General features: G+C 35.9%; 1 protein-coding gene across 2 annotated transcripts in view; it reads left to right on the top strand.

The window, feature by feature from the left end:
* BOD1L1 (biorientation of chromosomes in cell division 1 like 1) overlaps positions 1 to 21,150 on the top strand; it is a 37,224-nt gene extending 16,074 nt beyond the window's left edge. For both annotated transcript variants that reach the window (XM_082282055.1, XM_082282056.1), the window contains exons 11-25: positions 1,729 to 1,790; positions 3,183 to 3,252; positions 5,771 to 5,814; positions 6,680 to 6,767; positions 7,831 to 7,910; positions 8,544 to 8,628; positions 9,614 to 9,687; positions 10,974 to 11,049; positions 11,130 to 11,164; positions 13,083 to 13,128; positions 16,007 to 16,041; positions 16,147 to 16,231; positions 16,672 to 16,825; positions 18,451 to 18,594; positions 19,764 to 21,150. In XM_082282055.1, coding sequence (XP_082138181.1) covers positions 1,729 to 1,790; positions 3,183 to 3,252; positions 5,771 to 5,814; positions 6,680 to 6,767; positions 7,831 to 7,910; positions 8,544 to 8,628; positions 9,614 to 9,687; positions 10,974 to 11,049; positions 11,130 to 11,164; positions 13,083 to 13,128; positions 16,007 to 16,041; positions 16,147 to 16,231; positions 16,672 to 16,825; positions 18,451 to 18,594; positions 19,764 to 19,872 — 1,187 coding nt within the window. In that variant the 3' untranslated portion in view covers positions 19,873 to 21,150. The remainder of the gene's footprint in view (positions 1 to 1,728; positions 1,791 to 3,182; positions 3,253 to 5,770; positions 5,815 to 6,679; positions 6,768 to 7,830; positions 7,911 to 8,543; positions 8,629 to 9,613; positions 9,688 to 10,973; positions 11,050 to 11,129; positions 11,165 to 13,082; positions 13,129 to 16,006; positions 16,042 to 16,146; positions 16,232 to 16,671; positions 16,826 to 18,450; positions 18,595 to 19,763) is intronic.
* Positions 21,151 to 22,663: the final 1,513 nt, after the last annotated feature.

Genomic DNA, 22,663 nt, shown 5'->3' on the forward strand with positions numbered 1-22,663 from the left:
GTGTTTTAGGAAAGAGGATGCATTTCATTTTGATGTATGTTCATCATTTTAGGAAGGTAACTTCATAGTAATTTTGAAGGTTAAGAGTGGACATCCTTACTCATAACTGCAGATTTTCTCTGGATGATTATTTAGTGGTCATGTTCAGATCCACTGTCTTACACTTAATTTTGTCCTGTGAATACATTTGAAATTGTTCTGCTTTGTGTTACAAAGGAATTACACTGTCATCCTAAATAAGTATTTTAAGCACGCAGTAGATGTATATTTTAAATAGAAAATAATAGTATATGACATTAAGTATATCACACACTATATCCAGATCCATTCTTCTAAGCTAACGTTTGAAATGAACTTGCATGGTTGGTGGTTCCTAAAAGACAGTGTAATGAACATCCTACTATTTTTGACCTTGCACCTCTTTGACCCTCCGAAGTAGCTGAAGCACCAATTTTTTTGAAAATTAATGAATTCTGTAGACGCTATAATGAAGTCAAGATTATGACGTCATTATAAAGTTTGGAGAAATTAAAATGTAGAAAAATTTGTTTATACCACAGGAAGTGGAATGATGCTAATCAAGTACTATTTTTAAAATCTTTTCCTTCTCATGTCTGTCCTTGGCATTATTTCAAAAATCATTTTATAATGTGGGATTCTCAAAGATTGGCTTTACTCTCTAGTTCTTTTGATATTTGAGTTGAGAAAGCACTCTATGCAGATTCTGGGATTTTAGGAATTTGTCTAGGAAAGATTCCGATCTAGTAAACTTGAAAAATGTTATTTATTGTTTATACAAGAGACAAACATGAGCTGTGAAAGTGTAAAATGCTACACAGTAAAGTATTCCTATCTCGGTGCTTGCCTTAATCCTTGTTGTCCATTGATGTAGCTTTTGTAAGTACCAGTGGTAATGGTACTTACTCCGTGAACAGCAGCCGTAATTTAATCACTTCACATGCAGCATTGGTGAATTATCATCTTATAACTATTTGTTTAGGAAAAGCTGTCTAAACAGGTTTCTGAAATAGGTTTCCAAAAATGCTGTAGAAGTCGTGTGACAATGCTGTTGCCATGGCCTGTTTTTAAGATGTTGTAAGCATACAGTTTTTCCCCTGGGGAATGAAATGGGAAGGGGTTTTAAGGTATTTTGAAATCTTATTGATGCTAACAGGAGCTACTGAGTTTTCAGTTTCTGTAGAAATTGGACATTTTCAGTGATTGTGGTTCTAGAGCTGACAGATTTAGACGTAATTGTCACTTAAAACAAAATATATCCTTAGTATTAACTCTTAGCTCTGCATTCATTAATACAGAGGTAGTTTGCTGTTTCGAAATGGTCCAAATGGTCTAAAAAATCCGTTGGTGGTTTCTTTTTGGAAGAAAAGCAGGAAGAAAAAGCCAAAGTTAGAATTCATATGCAAGCAAGAAAAAAAGCCAAAGTCAGAATTCATAAGTAAGCTGTGGTAAATCCTGATACCGCATATTTTCCAAGCCTTTTGTATTTAAGGAAAACACAGAAGTACTTGTGTTCCTGCAGATGCCAGGCTGGGGTTTTATTGAGCCGGTTTGCTGTAAACAGACTGGTGGTTGTTTCTGTTGTCCACAGGAAGGGTTTAAATTCATGTGCTGTATTCATGAGGTAGTACTGAGAAACAGCATTCTGCTATAGCATGAGATAAATGCATAATGTAATCTGATAATTTTAACATATTTGTATTCCATTAGGCAATGATGCAGCCTTACCAAAGTTGGTAGAAGAACTAGAAAGTACCTTGAAGACTGGCAAGGTATTTATGTTATTTGAAAATTTTGACTGTGCTGTTTCTTGCTTATTCATACATCTTGCTAGGGTTTCTTACTGTACCTTTTGATTTTTGTGCAGCAAAAGTAGCATTTAAACTGGAGAACTTTGAAAGATTTTTCAGATTATTCAGCTGTAGTTTTCTAAGCAGCTGGCATTTAAATTGTGGTCTATCCATGTTATTCTGTGTTAGGAATAGTTCCCTCCTTCAGCCAGACTTCTTCCGTGACCGTGACATCCAAGTTTGGTTTTTTAAAAATTGGTTATACTGTGTACATGTTGCTTGTGATAGTGCTTGTAAAATAGCCATCCACACCCCAGCTCTTAGAGCTGGCAGATGTTGGTTTAGTTCTTTGAACCAGTAAACAAACCTACACTGCTGTTCGTTGCATTGCATCACTTCCTGGCCACTCTTCAGACTCTCACATCTGCGGGGTGTTCGAGCAGCACTTGCTGCTGTTCTGTTCTGATAACTGCAGCCCTGTCACAGAACAGTGAGGCACCCTGGATAATGCAGGGTGTTTGGGCTCATGGTCACCTATAGCTTGTGTAAGACCAAAGCTGAGTCTGTCTGTGTGTTTGGGCTGTGATCCATAGTAGGCAGGATTCCACATGGGTTAATTCCTTTTTCAGATGCAGAAGTGCATCCGCATATTTTGCCAAGCTCTGAGAATAAGTTTTCGAGGGATAAGGTGGTTCAGAATCTCCCAAGCATCTGTGAAAGGGTGGACTTCAGGAAAGCTTAAATCAGCTTCAGTCTGGTGGGATTTATTGATAAGAGTTGAATTCCACTTGAAAACAGCTGTACTGTTTACCAGCATAACAGAGTTGTAGAGTCAGTATAGCCGTAATGTGGAACTGTATCTGCGTTTACAATGTTTGGATCAGGCTTAGGTACACTTAGCTCCATGTAACATTATTTATGCAATAGTAACTTTGAGCTGATCTGCAACTTCTTTTTTTTATTTTTAAATCGCAAGCAAACCTAAAAAATCCACCCAAAACACAAGTTGAAGGGAGGTCATTGTACTTCATTATACATTGCAGACCCCTTTTTTCCATGTATAGGTGAACATTTCTACACTATTGCTTGTATTTGGAACTCAGAGTAGGTGTTGCACCTTGAATGCCTGGAATCTGCTTTTTTAAGCTAACCTCTGGTACTAATACTAACTCCAAGGTCAAATCTAAGTTCTGTACTATTGAACTTAGCTCTGACTGTTCCTTCTTAATATATGTACTAATATCTCAATAAGAAAGGTTTTGAAGACTTCTATAGTTTGTGATAAGACAATGTTCATCATGATATGAAGGAGCAGAGTGAGACATACTTGTTCTGAATATCTGCAATATTTGTTTCTTTTGATTTTGTATTTAGTCACAACAGCCTGAGAGTGCAAGAAGTGAAGAGGGATGTGTGGATCTTCAAACTAAAGAATTGCAAAAAGGTGATTTTTATGCTGATAGCAACTTAATTTCATGCTTAAGGGACTATTACTTATGACGGGATGGTTGCATATTTGTTATATGTGACATATAAAGGAATTGAAGAAAGCCTTCAGAAATCTTTAAATGTTTCTAGTACTTCAAGGGGGGCTTGAATTTGGTTTGTGGGAAAGGAGGGTCAGAATTTTCTTCCAACATGATATGCTGAAAGTAAGAAAGGATTTTATAATTTAGGATTTTTTGAAAAGTAGACTGCTAATATTCTATTTAAAATCAATAAATACAGAAGAACGTTTGTCCAGGAAAGATACAGAAACTTCCCCAAGGAATGGCTTTCTTTCTTACAGATTTAGAATATCCTGGTTTTAGGGTGTTGTGACAGGCCTTGTGAGGATATAAAAATAGTAAGTACTGTATGACAAGTCAGAGACTTTACAGAAAATTTCTGTTGGTTTTTTTTTCTTTCTTGCTCTCCAAAAGATTAAAATACTTGTGGCCATCCACTCATATTTGAAGAGCAGTTATAAGTAGGTAATCATCTACTTAGGAACCTCAATTAGTCAGCTTGGATCTGTGCTCAGTAATTCCTTTTCCATGTACTTTAACTAATCTTCAGTGGGACCAAAACTAAAAAAGAATCCATTCTTTCCAAAACCAAATTATGCATTGCAATTGTTTGGCTTTCCTGTTAAAACAGAAACAAATGCCTGCTTTGTGCCCATCAAATGGGATGGATTTTGTGCTCCAGATGCATTACAAAGATGTTTACAGCACTACCAGATGAGAGCTAATCCTCAGTTATTGAAATAACAAGCAGAACTAAAATGAATCCCAAGAGGTACCAGCGTTACTGCTGCTTATATTGTCTGGGGAGGTTAAAGATGCATTTCCTCTTACAGAAAGTTGCAGCTGAAAGCCTACATGCTATGAAAGGACACACTGTTAAGCTCACTTCTAAATTTTTAGACATACCAAATAGGCATACCAAAATAGTAATTTACCAAATGAAAAACAAAAATAGCAGTAAGGTGAAATATGAGCATTGGTATAAAACTTTGTAATTCTTGTTTTTACTCTCAGGGTAGCTCAGGTTCATATTCTTGTTTATAGGGTGGTGTGTATTCAGCTGAGTGGTAAGAGGCATGCTCTGCTCACAAGAAAGCAGATGTAAACCCTGAGAACTGGTCAGAAGAATGTAGACTTCAGGACAGCAGATCTAAAATTCAGTGAGGTTTCTTTGAAGTGCCTTTAAAACTCTGCCACTTCCCATCACTCAGTCACCCAGATAGACAGTACTTAAAATGTGCGGATTGAGCCAGCTGAGATTAATCTTGTTTCTTGTAAAATGTTTAACAAAAATCCATTTGTTGCATAAATTATGTTGGGTATGACACATTCTGAAGACTAATGCTTTGTAGGTCTTGGTAGAGAGGTTTTTTTTCTCCTCTGCAATAATCTCTCATATATGTATATATGCATGCTTATATACATACAGCTCAACATACGTAAAAGGAAGTTGTTTAAAAGACAAATGTGCGTCCTGTCATGAATATGAACAGCAGACACAGTAGTTTAGTAGTCCAAGATTCTTTGGAATGTAAACAAATCATTGCTGTTTGAGTGGGTAGGAGCTAGCTCTTCATTTGATACTGGTTTAAAAATTGAAAGATGTGCAACTCAGCAGTGTAGCTGTGGAAGAATTGTTGCTAAAACATGTAGATTTAAGAAATGAGCTACAAAATATATAAAACTATGTAAAAAAGAGTGGGTTTATTGGATTTTAGGTTTATGTTCTTACTGTAGCTAAAAGGAAAGTTGCTTGGAATGCTTCAGCAACTTTTAAAAATTAAGATATTAATTCATCGCTTTTATGAATCAGATATTAAGAACACCTGATGGAGCAGCTTCTTTATAATTCTCTTTATGTCCTGGAAGTTAACGGAATTCTTTCAGAACTTCAGACCACTCATCAACTCTCATAATTATTTTCCCTGTGTTTGTGATATGGAAGACTGAGGCTCTAGTTCATCAGAGTATAGTAGAGTGTAGCAATTGGACAATTTCCTTACGTGCGTTCTATCAGATACAGATCTCACTAGTACAATTATGCAAACTTCAGTTCTCTGAAAGCATAATGTTACAGCATAGCTCAATCACATTTTACTTCATCCCATGATCCAGTATCTAAGACTCTGATGGATGAAATTCTGATTCAAATGTTAGAACTGTATTTGAAATGTCAAAGTCACCATAAATTTCAAAGATGACAGCCCCTTCATTGCCTGTATTTCAACCATAAAGTGATTCTTAGTTATCCTATGCTCAGAAATTCATATTCTTGTTTTGTTTTGTGAGTATATTGTTAAAGAGAAGATTGGCTGTCTCTTATTTCCAACATTGAAAGTAAGTTTTACATAGTTTCAGGTTCTCTAGAATCCTTTCAGGGAGGTGAAGTAGAGGATACTGTGATACTTTGCTGTTGTTTAGCTTTTCTGATTGTGTTGTAATTATTTTTAATAGATATGCTGCAGAGAAATACTCCTTTAGAAAGAGAAACTTCTCATGTAAGTTCTTAGTTTTTAAATTTATTCTCTAAATCTGTGCTGCTTTTCTCATACTTGAATTTACTTCTATTTACATTAAATATTCTCTAAAGGAAAATATTATTTTTGTATATGCAGAGCCTATGTATACTGAGACTCTGCAGCTGTGTAGGTTGATGTCTAATTATTCTTTATAATCTGCCAGTAAATAAATCTTGTATTGTTGTTCCATAGTCTGTGGCTATTTCAAGACTTAACTGGCAGAAAAGATAAGCTTGATTGATCTCCATGACAGTAGAGGAAAAAAAATAGGGATTATTCTTGGAGGTCTATTTTAATGCAGTCTGCTGTCTTTCAGAAGAACTTGTACTTAAGAGGGATAACTGGGAAACTTGCAAATGTCAAATGTATCTTATGGAGCAGAAATGATACTAAATACAGGTAGCAAGCTGACATTGTTTGTTGTTGCTTACACTTGGGTAGTAAATTTATTTATTACTATATTGAAATGCTGGTTGGCTACATTTCTATTGTTCTTGCATGTAGGAAAATGTCCTTTAAATCCAGAAATATTTTGTGTGATTTACTGCAATGAACTATTTTTAAAATGTGTAGTAGGGTGCTTAATTCTGAGACTTTTTCAGTAAAAATATCAGTCAGAAATTCTGAAAATACCACAATACTGAAAATATGATACTTTGATTGTGCTGTTCTGTAGTAGTAATGTTACTTGAGTTCTAGGAATACATTCCTTTTGTAAACTGCTGCTTTCCATTTTTAATATATGTTGTACTTGAAAGTAGCAAGTAGAGAAAAGTTTCTCCCTTCTGTGTTTATAAACTTCATGGAAAAAAAGAAGTTATCTTTCTTTGTGTTTTGTGTGTAGGTGGAAAACTTGGCTACCCAGATAACTGAAGAACATAGATCTAGAGGAATACAATATGAATCTTCAGAAACAATGGAGAAAGAAAAATGTAAGTGATACAGAAGTACACAAATTTGTGCAAAGCTTTTCTGTGGCAAAACCAAGTTCTACTGTGGTTAGGCCATAAAATGGTATTTTTGAGAAAAGAATGGTATATGGGAAATTCCGAACTCCAAAGCAATTTATATTCCCAAAACAACTTCTAATATTACAGTTAATGTATTTGATAAAAATATTATAACAAATTTAATTACTGCACAGAAGAGCATTATAGTAGTTTTTTCAATCTTAAGTGAAGAAACATTTTTGTTTAGAAAAATTACTAATTTTATCCTTTTAAAATAAAAGATAAGGAGCTGATCATTGGAGGAAAATCTAAACATTCAGTAGACTTTGTGGGGCTGGATGCTTCCTTTTCTTAGGTTGGAAAGAACTAAATTTTAGTGTAGCCTTTTATTTGTCTAGAAGCAAAAGGTGAGAAGAAATTCAGTCCATTGAATGGCATAACATTTTTAAATTAAATTTAGACGAAGTTAACATAGAAATAAGTTGGGCATTTTGTTGATATAGTAATTACAAGACTGACAGTGTAAAATCTCTTCAAGCTCTGGTTTCAACTTCTTTTGTCTTTTCAGCATCAGAACAATTTAGAAAAAGAGTTAGTCTAATTAATAATAGCATTTTTTTAACAGCTCTTACTCTTCTTCTAAGAATTTTGATTTGATGAAGTGAGTAATTAGAAGTCATGTATTCATTAGTGTCCCACAAAGCATTAACTGCTTTCCCTGTCTCTGGGTGAGTTGAAGTTTAGGTTGATGTTCTATTTCTTGATGTGGTCCCACCAAATTTCAATTTTGGCCTTGTCTTTAAAAACAAACAAACAAAACAAACCACACCTATAACATACAAGAAACATGTAATTCTCTTTTGTTACTGTGTTGTCTTCCCTTTCCAAAGAGTGGTTAGAATAACTATCTGTTCATCTGTAAGTAAGATGCTGCTTTTCAGACTTTTGAATCTCAGTAATAGTGAGCTGATATAAAAGTGGCATGAAAAGATGACAAATGCAGAAGACACTTTTTTAACATTTCAGTTGTCACTTGGTTTTACAGGCAACCAGCTGATTGCTCAGGATGTGCTAAAAGATGATGAACAAAGTCAGTGTTCCAAAATGAAACCTGATAACATTAAGGTATTTTCCAAGAACTTCTTTATGTTCTGCAATTGTAAATAAGATGAAAATCTAAGTCATTATTTCTTCAGCAATTTATTTTGGGAGGCGTTTCCATAAATAAGCTGCTTTTGCATTGTCTTGAATATAAAAGAACTGACTAGAGAATGATATGTTTCAGTGGGGGAGACAATATAAAAACAAAAAGCGGGGGTCTGCGTTGAATCTCTTTGAGGTATGAAAGGCTGAGAGGACGGAGTTGAACAATAGGTAGGAGCTTGGGATCTCATGGAGCATTTTTGGATCCCAGCTGTCTGGTCAGTTCAGCATCAACATGGACATCCTGATCTGAGATCTTCAAGAGGGTATTGCACTTCACTCAAGTTCTGACTTTGTACTGATTCCTGCTAGATCAAAACAGGAATTAAGGCAAAATAGATCTTCTTTTTAGGAGTACATGCAGTATATTTGGGACTGTCTCACCCATTAATTTGTGATGAAGTCTCAGCATCAAAGTTTTTAAGATGCAGTACAAAATCTTGATGAGTAAAATAACTACTCATGTATCAGGGTGGGGTGATTTTTTAGTGTAACTGGCAATGATCTTCAGTGTGTGGTAAGACATCTTTTCTCTCTTGTTTCAAAATAATGTAGGAAGTTATTTCAGGTGATGCAGCAGAAGTGTCCAAAGAAATTGATGTAACACAAACACCTCCTAGAAGTACTGTGGAAGAAAAAGGTAATTAAACTGCCCATTATGGCAGATTTTCTGAACCCATACTGAATGCTCATTTCATTTGAGTGATTTTTGAGAGAAATTGGGAACTTGATCCCAGCAAATATACTTGCATGTATTCTCTAGTTGATTTCTGCTCTATTACTGCTATCAAATAATGCATTAGTCTTAGTTTCTTTAATGGTGAGAGAAGTTTTGATGTTTCTGCTGTATTACCACCCATTTGCTCCATTACTGCTTCAGTATGTATCTTGGGTAGGAAAGCTAATGGGAAATAAACAGGTAGGCAGGCAAATAGCACAATCAGCATTATGTGATAAGAACATCTCCTAACTCTGACCACAAGCAAGAGCTGTCCTGTGTAAAAATCCATGACATAACCATCAAATGAGTTTTGTTTGTTTCTGTAGAGAAACCAACCAGAAAAGAGTGCAAGTTGCACTGTTGTAATTGACTTCATTGCACTAAAATAAATAATAAAAGATGGCATATCCACATTATTAATATCTGTTTTAATGTTACTTCGGTCTGTCTTTCTGGGAACAGTGTGAGAATCTTCCTTGATGTTAGTTTACCCTATTAATAGCTTTGTTTCTCATGTGAGCAAGATGACAAGTATGAGTCTGTTCTGCAATGTGCTTGTATCCTCAGCTTCCTGTTTCATGGAACATGTGAGAAAATGGAATAGGGGCTTGTATTTGTTGTACCATTTTATAGTATGTCACAATAGTGAGCTCTTGATTTTACCTTAAAATAGGAGACCTTCTTAACTCATCTGGTGTTAGGGAAGCATTTTGGCAGACCAGTACACTGTTGCTACAAGGCAAACAGTATTGATTTCTGATGGGTGTTTTTAGGGAATTTTGGGCTAAGGAATGAAATAACGTTTTCAGTGTGGAGGTTGTGGCTTGTACTACATTTCCTTTTCCTAATAAAACAAAGGTATACAATTTCCTTTCTTTCTTTCTTTTATTTTGTATGTGTGAAGATGAATTTAAGATTGAACAGGAAATGTCTGAAAAGAAAAAGCGCAGTCTAGAATCAAATGAAAATTCTCCAGAGGTGAGTGGTCTTACTCATGGTAACTCACTGAGATAGTGCAGATTCACAGTACTCTGTCTTTGCAGTACATAAGTACTTTGTATTTTGTTGACAGCAATATTAAAACTTGGCCTTCACCTACTAAGAAATAGTTGTGAAAATTTGTTTGGTACTGTAAAGTACCAAGCACTTATGTAGCTCTGTCACAAAGTATGAACTCACAGACCATAAGACATCAATGTCTGATTACCAAAGTAGGACTAACTCCCTTGATATGCTTAATAGTGCTTATAAAATGTCTAGGAAGCAATTACATAGAGTTGTATTATATAGAAATCATGTTTTCTGAAAACTTTCTAATTGATGTGGACAGTTTACTCATTAACAAATATGACTTGGCTTTAAAAAATACTATGTTTGAACAATTTTTAAAGTCTTTATATTATCTCCTAGGCACATACTTGTGATATTCTACAGTATGGGTTGTAAAAAAATGTCTGAACCCTAGAGGTTAAAATTGATGCTGGCCTCTAGAAATAGACACTGATCTCAGAAAGGTGTTGGCTTTCATCATTTGCTTTTTTTGCCTCAAATTTGGAAGTGAAAGAAAATTTAAAGAATATGTTTTTATGTTTGTTCACTTGAGGTTTGAGTCTCTTAGAACCATTCTGGGGGAGATACTGCTAAACTTCGGTAAATGCTGAATGAAGCATTTAATCTTCCCTTGTATATAAGAGAAAATCTATTATTGGGGATTTCACAATCTGAGCATCTGACTGTATTTATTACTTAAAAGTTGTCTTTCAAAGCTTAAAACTTCAAAGGAAGGGGCCTTTTTTTGCTAAAGATTCTGTTTATATAGAGAATATCAGCAATCTGTGTATCACAATAATTAGGGTATTAGCTGTTTGAAGCACTTGGTTAACTTACAGGGTGTATACTGAGCTGTATGGCACTAGGAAAACGTGCTCACGGGATGTAAAGTCTGGAGCAGCATTGGTGAGACCAAGTGGTAGAGATTTTGGGGCTAAGGGAGCAGGAGGCACTGCATTCTCAGACATGCTTCGTGCCTGAGTCAAGCCACAGAGTGTTTTGTGTAATTGGGAGTTGTCTTGTTTCTTTCCACCTATATTAGTTGATTTCATAATAGGCAGTGTCTCTTCCTATGAAACTTGCCTCATCTGTTTTTTAACTGAAAATCACTACTTCTGCCACTGTCACATTATGTATTCAATTAGCAGTCTTTGTATTGTATTGCTCAAATGCCAGTTACAGTAGCTAAAATATTTGTCTTTTATTTTTAATAGGAAAATCAGCCTGTAGTAGTGAAACGCAAAAGGGGACGGCCTCGTAAATACCCTCTTGAAGCAGTACAACCTGGTGGTAAGTAGTTCATAATACCTGTGTGAAAAAACAAGGATAATAGTGACATTCAAGTTCTGAACTCATATTTCTTCCCTCAGGTGGGGAGTCAAAAGCTGATATGAGCACTGGGAATGTAAGTGCCTTTATTTTGTTTGGGTGCATTTAAACACAGTATTTCAAGAGCCATTTACCTGTTTAACAGTTTACAGCATTTCAGAAACATCTTATGGGAAACTTGATAATTGAGTTCAGTCTAAGCAAACAAAAACGGTTAATAGTCTCTCTTTATATTTTGATTAAAAAGTTCATCTATGTTGTGTTAAGTCAGAACATAGCAAGTTACCTATCAGCTTCATGCTTAGTTCACTTAATACAAATGTAAGTGTTGTGCCGGATAGCAACATATACTTGTGTGCAGGGTGAAATTTTGGTGGTGTGCATGTGTGTCTTTCAGTTCGTGCTGAGAGTAATTTTGGCCTTGAAGAGCAAGGGTGACTTTATTTCAAAAACGAATTTTTTTCCCCTCTGCTGAACGTGTCATGATAGTAGCACATAGTATCTCTTCATAGCTGTAAAATAAAATAGTATGTAAAGCAGTTGTATTGCATATATATTGCAACATTACAGTTCATGCAAGAGGTAGACACATAGTGGTGTGTAACCTAGGAGCTCATGAAAGATACCTCTGTCTTTTAAAGCTCGGTGGTAGTTTTATTTCCTAACTCCTGTGAAGGACACTGGCAGCTAAGAAAGTGTTCTGTTGGTATTGTTTCTGCAATCCAGTTGGATTACAGCACAGGGCAGTAATGGGTCAAGCATGTTTGTGGAGTACAACCAGGTGGATTTATTCCCGTTGAAGGCTTCTCTCCAGGGAATTCCTCTATTTCAAAATCCATGTTATTGCATAGAAAAGGGGTTATTTGAAAGTTACGTTCAAACACATGTTTTCTTCCTGCTTGCCTGGTGAGGCATCAGCTGGCATGGCTGTTGGAGATCTTGGGAATTTACCTAGTTTATGGATAACAGGAATTATTGTCTCTGCTTGTTCTGTCCTTGTATTTCAGGCAGCCCTTTGAGTCCTGTCCCTTCTTACAGGTTGGCTGGAATTCTGTTTCAGAATTCCTAGTCTTTCCTAATTGATTTTTTTTTTTTTTCCAATATTAATTTAATGAAATGTAATTTGATCTGGTGTGTGTTTTGGTATTTGGTTTTGGTGTTGTGGGTTGGTTTTTGTTTGGTTGTTATGGGGGGGAGGGTTTGTCCAGTTAAGGATTAAAACAAATTTTAAAATCACCCTCAAAAATAGGTGTACCTTGGCACCCTCAGTACTGGAACAGAATCATCTTGTTCTGGTTCAAGTATTTAAAGGTCTTGCACCTCTTAGTGATGAGTGAGTGATTGGTGTCAGCTGCAGGCTGGCTCAGGGAGGAGTGATACCTGCCCTCCATCTGAGACAGGGGTTCTCTAAGGTGAGATACCTTTACATGACAGTTTCCCCAGGGCTGCTTTGGGAACATGTTGCTACTTCAGAGGAATCATAGGCATCCTACTGCAGTCATTTGGTGGTGAAAGCACTGAAGTTTTTGGACAGTCATCACAGGACATTGTGTAATTATACATAGCTTTTTCTGCATTCTGAGTAAATAAAAAATTTGTGGTGGTTTGTAGTTCTGTAAATCTGTATGTGGGATTACATGAAGTGACTGTACTAAACTTCTTTGTTGATAACTAAATACTCAGAAATGTGTTTGACTGAAACTGCTTTTATCTTTTGTGTCTTTTATTGCAATTATTTTATTGTCAGGTTACTGAAAGTGCTATGATTGGTTTATGGGCTGATTTGACTTGTTTCAGTTCTTTATCAAAACAGAAAAATGGATCCTATTGTTAAACTCAGTACAAACTTTGTGTGCTCATTAGAATGTTCACATGTTCTAGATCTACGGATTCATTCTGCAATGAATCTGAGCAAGTTTCTGTGATTATGTAATACAATGCTGAATTTTTCTGATTTTCTTTAAATTAAGTAACCCACTTTTTTTTCATTTCAGCTGCAGTCTCCTACCTTTGCAAGCAGAGGGAAAACACCTCCAACAGGTAAGAAAATGATACCTGCCTCAACATATAAAACAAAAAATGGAAGAAGTAAAGAGGGTTTTCACAAAAATCACATGTGAATCACTTTCTTCATCCTGATATCATCTCTGGCAGTCAGTGTTATTCATGAATGAAAATGTCTGAAGTAAGAGATGAAGTGAAGACTTTGTCCCAAATTGCTACCAAGTTTTTCTTTTCAAAAAAGAGCAGCTTGATAAGAACTTAGTTGAAAGATGCAGCAGCACTACTCAGTGCTGAATAATGCATTGCAGAATATACCAAATGACTGAGTGGGCTAAGTACATGGCAAAGCTTCAGAGGAAGGTAGGTACCCCTATCATACTGGCTCTTAGTGACTGTTTTTCATTTCTGCATGTTTTCTTTCATACAGTGACTATCAATCACTCTTACTACATTAAATTTCAAATTTTGTTCAGTTAATTGGTTTATCTGTTGATATCTATCTAAAGAGCTTAGAGGTATCTTGAGGGGATGTTTCTTCTTCCCTTTTCACAACTGCTGTAAGATCTGTGGAAGATGGTTGCTTAGCTTGACTCAAAAATGTTCTCTTAGTACTTCAAACTAAAATACAATTAAGTGAAATACCTTTCTGTTTCTCTTTCCTAATTTTTCTTGTGTATAGAGTCTGAACTGCATTGGTTGTTTAAATGTGTCTTTTTAATTGTGGCCATTCATAAAACAAACTTTAAAAACCTATTTCAGGAAGCAGGTGAACCTGAAAAGTAGGTTAAAAATTGTTTGTAAACAAATGCAAACAAACATGTAACAAATCTGAGAAAACGAATTTTCTGGAGTGTCCAAAAGCTTAGGTTTCTACAGAGATACTAATTTGGCTGCACTGCACATATGGACTGTTTCCTATTTTCTCCACATTTGTTAAAATGTCAGCTTTAATCCATATGCTTCAGAATTGTCTCTGAAGGGTTAGCTCATTGTGTGGTACTTGGCTTCTGTGAACTGCAAAGAGAACAGACAAGAATGTGAGAATGAAATAAAAGTGTATTCTACTTTGTTTGTTATTCAAGAGGACAGACACCTCACCGTGTACTTAGTTTGAGTGTGTTATGTAACATTCCGTTTTCCAGGTACAAGGCTGTTGATACCACAGCAATGCTAAGAGAAGCGTATAAAGTGGAAGAATGCACTATTAAACTTTTCATCCTATATTAGTATTCACATGCATAAAGGGCTTGAAAACCCCTGGCAATGAGAAGGAAACCAAGTTGAATCCCTCTGTGCAGTTCACTTATTCTGGTAATTTCTGGGTGTTCTGCATAAGGATTTGAAATAGGGACACAGCCACATGTGGAGTGGGATGCATAGATTTATTTTTGGTCATTACAGCACATGCAGTTAAGAGGCATATGTTTTATGAAGGCATCACCCTCCCATAACACTGACACTGAACTTGAAACTAATTACTTAGCACTAATTAGCAGTTGCTGCTCTAAAATTAGTAAGATTTTTAGATACTGTGTCTTACTATTTTTATACTTACCTTTAGGCAAAAGTATTACATTTTCGTATCTTACAGAGGGTTGTCTGTTAAAGGCATGTCATGGATCTAGATGGGATTATTCTTGAGTCAAAAACCCCTTTGCCACAAATTTGCCAAAATGTACCAGAATTTTGAAGTCTCTCTTTTGAACAAAACAGAACTAATACATGCTGCTTGTATTATGTATGTACTTACATTGTGTGAAGAACTTAATACAGTGGACAGTCCTATGTTTTATTTCACTTACTTTTTTAATACTTAAATATATTTGTGTTGTACTTCATTTGCTTTTGTATAAAGTTTTTCCCCATAACCTTACAAAGGAGTTCCAAAATGCTTGCGTGTGAGTTTTAGAATATGTTTCTGCTCTTTGAGATCTATTTTAGATCCGTCGCATTGATGTTCTTTTGTTTGTTCTGTCAGTCTAATTGGTGAGGGTTTTAGCGTTTGTGTCCTCTTTCATATAGCTTTCAGAAATTAGACAGGAATTTTATGGCAGGGGAAAAAAAGATACAAAAACTTGCTTTTATTTAGGTTGCTTCTCTTTTCTATTGCTAAGGATTTTTATCCTTGCGGTGTTGAGATAATCCTGCTCGACAGAGTTCAAAAGCTTTGTAAAATAATCTCTCTCATCACAGAGTTAGGGTAGAAGTGGTAACCATGGAGAGAAGCCAAGTTGAGACATGGGATATAGAGTTAAAAATCTGTTTTAACATGTATAGGCTAGCCTGTAAAAATTACTGAATTGCAAGTAAGAAGTATTTCAGCAGAGGAAGTCATGTAATTTGCATACCAGGTACTAGAAAGGTTTTAAATAGTGTCTTCTTGAGCTTCATCTTGGTCATCTTGGTGCTTCAGCATGGGCACAGTTAAGCACTAGAACAGATTTACTGGAGGGACCATGTTCTTGGAGACTTCAAAAATTGGACTGAACAAGGTCTTGCCCAGTATGATCAGATCAGTTAATTTAGCCAAGCTTTGAACAGGAGATTGGACTAGGTGACCTCTAGAGGCTCCTTCTAAGCCAAATTTTTCTGTGATTCTGTGATTGGTTGACAGTAGTTAAAAGGGGCAAGTAACTTTGCTTTTCCATTAAAACAAAACAGCATATGCAACAAAGCAATAAATACTGTCAGTCATATAAAGCCTTAGTACTTAAAAAAAAAAATTAATCATTATCCCAGTTTCTGTATATAACAAAGTATAACAAAGCTATTTTCTAAATTAGAAAAAGACTTTAAATGTTTTCTGAGCTACTATGATGTTTATGCAAAGTTGAGAGAGTATGAAAGAACTCCCTTTTAAATTGATTGGTGAAAGATTTGAAGTTCGGGATTAAGTTTTGTTCTTTCTTTTTAGGTACAGACATATCTAATAAGAAAGAAGCAACAAACGTAAGTGCAATTTGTAAATTTACAAGCAGTATGTAATGAAAAATGTCTGTCTTCTATGTAAAGTAGATAGTTCTTGACTTACTTAGTTCCATTTTGTTTTTTCAGGAAGATGAAACTGAGAAAGCAGAAATGGTTGTGCGTAAAAGGGGAAGAAAGCCCAGGCGTTCTCTGGTTCAATCAGAGGAAACTGGTAAAAGCTGTGCTACTCCTAAAAGAATAAGAAAATAACTGCTGTGCCTTTCTGTTTACTAATAGCAACAAGATAAGCTTTATTCAATTTTCCTTTCTTGAGGAGAAATCATTGAATTACAGCTAGTGTAAATATTATGTAAATATGTGTAAATTGCTGTAATCTCATGTCAGAATTGCTACATCCCAGATGCTTCTGTAAAGCCTCATGAATTTTCTATGAATTCTGGCTATGAGCTGTGTAAGTAAACTGTGGTGAATGCGTTAGCAAGATTTAGTCAAACAAGTGTGAATTAAAAATGTTGAAATATAAAGGAAATGGAAAATTACTTACTGAAAATGGGATTTGTGACTAGAATACCTTTTCTAAATTAAGTGTTCATATCCTTTTGGAGGGCTTTTGGAAAATTATAGCATATGTGTAAAATTTTACATGGACAGAAACACAGGAGCCAGAGAAGAAACGTCGGAAATTAGCATCTTCTGAGGATGAACTAAAAGAGCAAGAGGAATGTGAGGAAGAGGACGGTGAGGAAGATGATGATGCACATTCTGGGGCCACAACTAGATCAGCCACAAGATTAGAGGCTCAGAGGTAACTGTAGAGACTCCAGTAACAAGCTTTTTTCTACACTGTTCTTGGTTGTTACGCAGAAGAGGTTGTTACTTCCTCTTTTTGGCTTTTTCTGTTTGTTTGCCTTAAATTGATAAGACCTTCCCAAGTAATTTTGATTTTAATTCTAGTAGCACTTTTCTAGGCATGAAGAGACAAAAGTGAGGTGGGGGTAACTGTTAGGGTCTCAAAAAGCATACTTGAATATGTAACAAGGTAAGAATTGATCCTGTTGGCACTTTTCATCCTAGTGATGACTCACTAGAATTTGAGTCTAAGGATGCTTGGTTCTGATGGGTAAAATGGGACATCTATGTTGACTGTACAATTCACCATTGGATATTTGGTGTTGGAACAACGTGAAAGTGTAATTACTCCTGTTGGTGTCTTTAAGTACTGTCCCAGTTAAATTCATGAATCTGCAGTAGTGGATGATTGAATTTCTAGTACGGTGATTTGCAGTCTTGCTGCAAAAGATGTGTAGTAGCAAGAGTTCTGTTCTCAGAAAGCCGTTCTTCATCTGCTTTAGCACAGGTCTGCCTTTTTGTGGGCAAACTGAATTCTAGCAGAGCTCATCCTCTTGATCTTATTGTGGAAACAATGAAAGGTAGCAGCTTTGGGAAGTTTTGATTTATGTTGCTGTCTTAAAAGAGAATTTGAGTCCAGGGGGTTTTTTATGTTAGTGATGAGATTACTTTCAATTGACCATATTTACTTCACTCCCGGATATTATATGTTATATTGTGTATATTATATGTTTGCCTTTGGGCAAACACATAGTGCTCTTGAACTGATAATTTCAGAACTGAGTCTGAAAGTAGTTACATGATTCTTGATTTACATAAAAACTGTGAAGGTTTACCACTACCACTTAGTAAACAACAGTTTTGTTTTGGTGAAGGCAAAGGGACTTCCTTTAGTCTCACGTAATTGTTAACTCTTAAGTTGTAATAAAGATTTAGATACTTGTGGGTTTATTCTGTTTGCTTGTGGAAACATCTGTTTTTTATAGATTTGGGTTGTGTCTCAGATTTCCAATGCTACCTTTCTAGCTCTGATTGCAACAAAGCATCTTTACCTTAAGGTACTGCTTACGGTCTGCATTTTATAAGTAGCATTTGGAAATAATTTTGTGGAAGGGGATGCTTCTTCATTTTCAGCATTGCTGGATTTCTCTGACTTAAGTCAGCTGTTTTCTAAACTATTAAATTAATTGCCAATAACCAGTTTTTCATGTTTTTGAACTTGTGGGTACTGAAGCTCATATGAGTGAGTTCATACTACAAGATGTTCTTTTAAACATGGACACTTATGTACAAAATTTATTGCAGATTTGGAATGGGTTTTTTGGGTTTTTTTGTGAAATACCAAATATTGTCAGTAAAGTAGCCTTTTGATTCTACATTTGATATGAAAATGCACAGCTTGGCATTGCAGTATGTCTTTAAGTAGGCAAATACGGTTTTTTCACTGTTTCTTTTGGCAACTTTGATTTACTTGTTGCAAATACTATGTAGCCTTAATTATCTTCACTTGGAATGCAAGAAGAAAGTGGCTTGGTAAAAGTATTTTCTTATATATAAATTCATCATTCTTTTGTATTACAGAAAACAGCCCAGCAAGCCAACCACACGTGCAACTTCTAAAGGCAGCAGTCCAAGTTCAGTTTCTCCTAGAAAACGACAGAAACTAGCAGCAAAAAAAAGATCTTCAAGCGATACAAAAATTAATAAATCTCCTCCATTGACACAGTAAGTATTAAAGTTGAATCTGCTTTGAGGATTTGTTTTGGAAGCCACTACAGTGATCCTTTCCTTATATGTAACATACTGTTTCAAAATCTGAACAGCAGACTAGTTTTGTTCTGTTCTTTTGTGATATATAAAAGCTTTTAAAGGATTTTCTTCTGTTTACATTTTTTCTTTTTCTTCCTTTATTTGACATTTGGAAGGCTAGATTTTTTTCTTTATATCTTTGGAAACCTCTTGGGAGAATCTGAAAATGCTGTTTATGTAGTATTTTAACTTGAGCTGTGATTCTTTCCTGGGCGGGGGGGTAAGAGCATCGGTAGTTCAGGTTAAAGCTAAATATGATTATGTGATTCTAATGCTTCAAAGATCTAAGATCAGATGATAAAAAGAGGAGAAACTCTGAGAGCCCTTAGACCGAGTTTTGAATATATTTCCCTTTCCCTCCTTTCCTGGCATTCTCTTTAATTTGTAAAGCTGAGATCACAGTGCAGAATCCCAAGGGAATAAGTAACAAATGTGACGGACAGTTGCTCTGCATCTTGTAGATTACCTGTAAAATGCATTGCATGCCAAACACGTGTTGCTGTTGTCCTCTCTGAAATGTGCCAGTGTCTTCAGGCTGAACCTGGGGAACGTGTGCATTGTGTGCTGATGGCTGTCACAGTTCACCTCAGCTCCATTATTTTGTGTGGTTATGAATGACCAAGAGTTTAAGCCCACTGACAATTAGTTGTAGCTGGAATATGGTGAGCATATAGATGGGATGTGTGAGTTCACGGGGTAAGGGTATGTGATGTCTCCCCTCTACTCCCCTTTGTGTATGCAGGGCTTGAGACACTATTGCTGCTATTCTGTCTTTGTGAGACAGGGTACAGGGTAATGAAGGCCATTATGTTCTGTTATAAATCCACCAACCTTTCCAGAAAAAGAGAAGGAAGGAGGAGAATTCTAGCCCCAGATTCTACGTATGGAGCACTCTCCAGCATACTGAAATAATACCCCATAACCTGTTAAGAAGTGTGTTTTAGTAGTAAGCTTCTATATAATATATCCTTGTAGTTCAGCAGAGATGGACAATTTAGCTCTGCCCTCTGAACAGAATTGTGCCTGACTGCTCTTGGTTTTACAGGTTCTACCATTGTGAAAATAATTATTAATATGCTTTTCAGGTTAAAGGTGCAGTCTGCCAAGCGTAAAAGGGAGGACAGCCCAACAGTGGTACGGAGAAAAGGCCAGCAGAAAACAGAGGAGATGCCAGTAAAGAAAGCAAAACGATAATCTTTACCAGCCAGTACTGTTCTTGGAAGAGTCAAAAGGAAAACAAACATCTGTGCTTCTATTTTTTTTAAAGCAAAGGGATTTGCACGTGCTTGTTTCAGAGCTCTAAGTTAAACAATGCAGTACTTTTAAGTTACATTTTAAACAGCTTTATAAACTATTGTTTATACAGAATATTATGTACATTTATTTCAGATGAAAAATAAGTTTACTTTGTATCTGAATGAAAAACAAAGTAGTTATATATTTTATCACTGACTTGGAAAGTTGGAGTTTCCCAATGTGACGTGCTAATGCAGATGCTTCCAACCCATAAGGCACCCATGTGCCTAGTAATACACTTTGTACATAAACTTGTAAAAATAGGTTGTATTTTACTCTGTGTATGAATCTAATCAATGATGGACATTTTATTTATTATATGGAAAGCATTGGTCTGTAAACTTTAGTATATACCTTAGGGTTTTTTAATTATATATTTTACATTCTATGCAGATGTCAGTAGGAAACTTTCCCTCCACTCCCCCAGGGCTGTCTAAAATCTGAAGTTCTCTAAAATATGCTCAGACAGTTGGTAAAGTATTTTTCTCGCATGCGTTAAAGTAGTTTAGCATAGTGAAAGGGACTTGGCTCCTTTCTGTTCACATTTGTGACAAAGTATGACATTTAAAATGTAATCTTACTAGATTATATTTTCTCTTGTAAATTTACTACCAACTTCAAGAAATAAATAGTAATAGGTTAGATTTATTCACAGTCAACCAATACCACCCTAAAATGGAACAGTTTTATTTTGCAACTAAGCACCTGTTCTTTCAGTATTTATCTTTTTCAACAGAGGGACCCATTGAAATCAAACGTCACTTCTCCTAACTATAGAGCTTCAGCATTTTATGTTACATTTTATACACAGGTATTAAAAATAGAAGCTGGTATTATTGCCAGAATCTTTTTTTAATGTATATTAACTCTGGTAAGAGCAAATGTTCAAGTGAAGTTGTATATAAAGTTGAACTTTTCTTATGATCAAATGTGTCTCTTGTTATGATGTGATGAATTGCCAAACAATCTGAGATTATTTTAAGTGTTTTGTTGATATTCTGGTTTATAATGAAAAACTATTTTGGGGGTTGGAATTTTACTTTTTTTTCTTTATTTCTCTTTTTTTTGTGAGGTTTTTTTTTTCAACTTGTTGTAAGGCAGATGTTTCCGTCAGATATTCTGCTAGGTTTCTTACTGAGATTTTTATATAAAAAAATATAAAATGTTTGCCAAAAATCTGAGTTGCCTTATTTTATTTTCCTTTAATTGTTTGACTGTGGAACTTGTCTTTACAAATGTGTCTGGTTGGAGTCATGTCTATAAGCTTTACCTGGTTAGTGCCTTTAAAGATGTTCACAAGTGCTTATATTGTAGGTATGTAAACGGTGGGGAAAGTGTGTAACTGTTCATGTGCCTTAGTACACTATAAAAGCAAGTGCACACACAATGCTTTTCTAAGCGAATTAGTCTGAAAGATGAAAATATCTTTGCTCTGAAAATTAACTCCTTTTACTTTATACAGTAACTCTGCTGCCATATTAGTACATACCTAGCTAACATACTGTTCGATATATTCCTATATATTGCTAATACTGATGTTTATACACAGTTGTAGGATAAGTTGAACCTTTCCTGTTTTCTGGTTGTTTTTTCCCTTTGCCCCCTGCAGTCTGCACAGACCAAAGTTGTAGATTTTGTCTCAGCCTTTGTTCTGTAAGGCTAAACAGGCTGAAATGCTTGTTTTTCCATGAGTGCTTTCCAGACTTTAGGTGGAGTCCTCCCCTGCACCTCTTTGTTTCCTTCGCGTGAATTCAGTAGTGAGATTGCTCAGGAGGTTCCTAAGGAAGCCTCCCCACTGCCCTGTACATTATTATCATTTACTCTCTCTGCTGATAGTGCCTGTCCTGCCCCAGGACAGCTCATATTTGCCTGTTTCACAGGCACAGCTCTTCTGATGGTTTATAGTGATTGACAAAGCTCCAGCTTGTGTCAGATCCTTTTGACTGGCTCTTGTCTGATCTCAGTAGAAAAACAGTTCTGAAGATCGGTGTCAGTCTCTCAAAGCTGAGTTCCTAGGAGGTGGTCTACTGTCCTTCCCCCTAGTGATAGATAACATTTAGGAATAATATTTGGGAACATCTTCTTGTCTATGCAATGTATCTTTGATCATTGATTAAATTATTCCGTGATATGAAGGCATTAAAGGAATTATCTTTCTGCAGGACAGCCACTAAAAGGGAGGATAAAAACTGCCAGTTCCACAAACTTTCAGCTGATGGACATTTCACTTGCTGCCAGCTTCTTTCTTGTCAACAAAATAGATGTTTCTGCTGGGCCACATCACTGTCAATCCATACTGGGAATTTTCTTCATTTTTTTGCTTAGTTATTTCAAAGTATCGTCTAAATTACTTTTATGCTTTACAGGGACAGTACTGGTTTGCTGAAGTTAAGCAAAACTCGAGAGGTTCAAGCTGGACATAAGGGAGAGTTTCTTCAGTGAAAGGGTGGTTAAGCATTGGAACAGGCTGCCCAGGGAGGTGGTGGAGTCACCATCCCTGGAACTGTTGCAGGAGTGACTGGATGTGGCACTAAGTGCTGTGGTTGAGTTCACATGGCAGTGTTTGATCAAGGGTTAGACTCTATGATCTTGGAGATCTTTTCCAACCTTCACCATTCTACTGAATTGATTGAATGTTTACAGTTTCCAATTCTTTTGTACCTTCTGTCTCCCAGAGCCCTTCTGAGTA

Source organism: Coloeus monedula (genome assembly GCF_965178545.1).
Source record: "Coloeus monedula genome assembly, chromosome: 5".
Classification (NCBI taxonomy): Eukaryota; Metazoa; Chordata; class Aves; order Passeriformes; family Corvidae; genus Coloeus; species Coloeus monedula.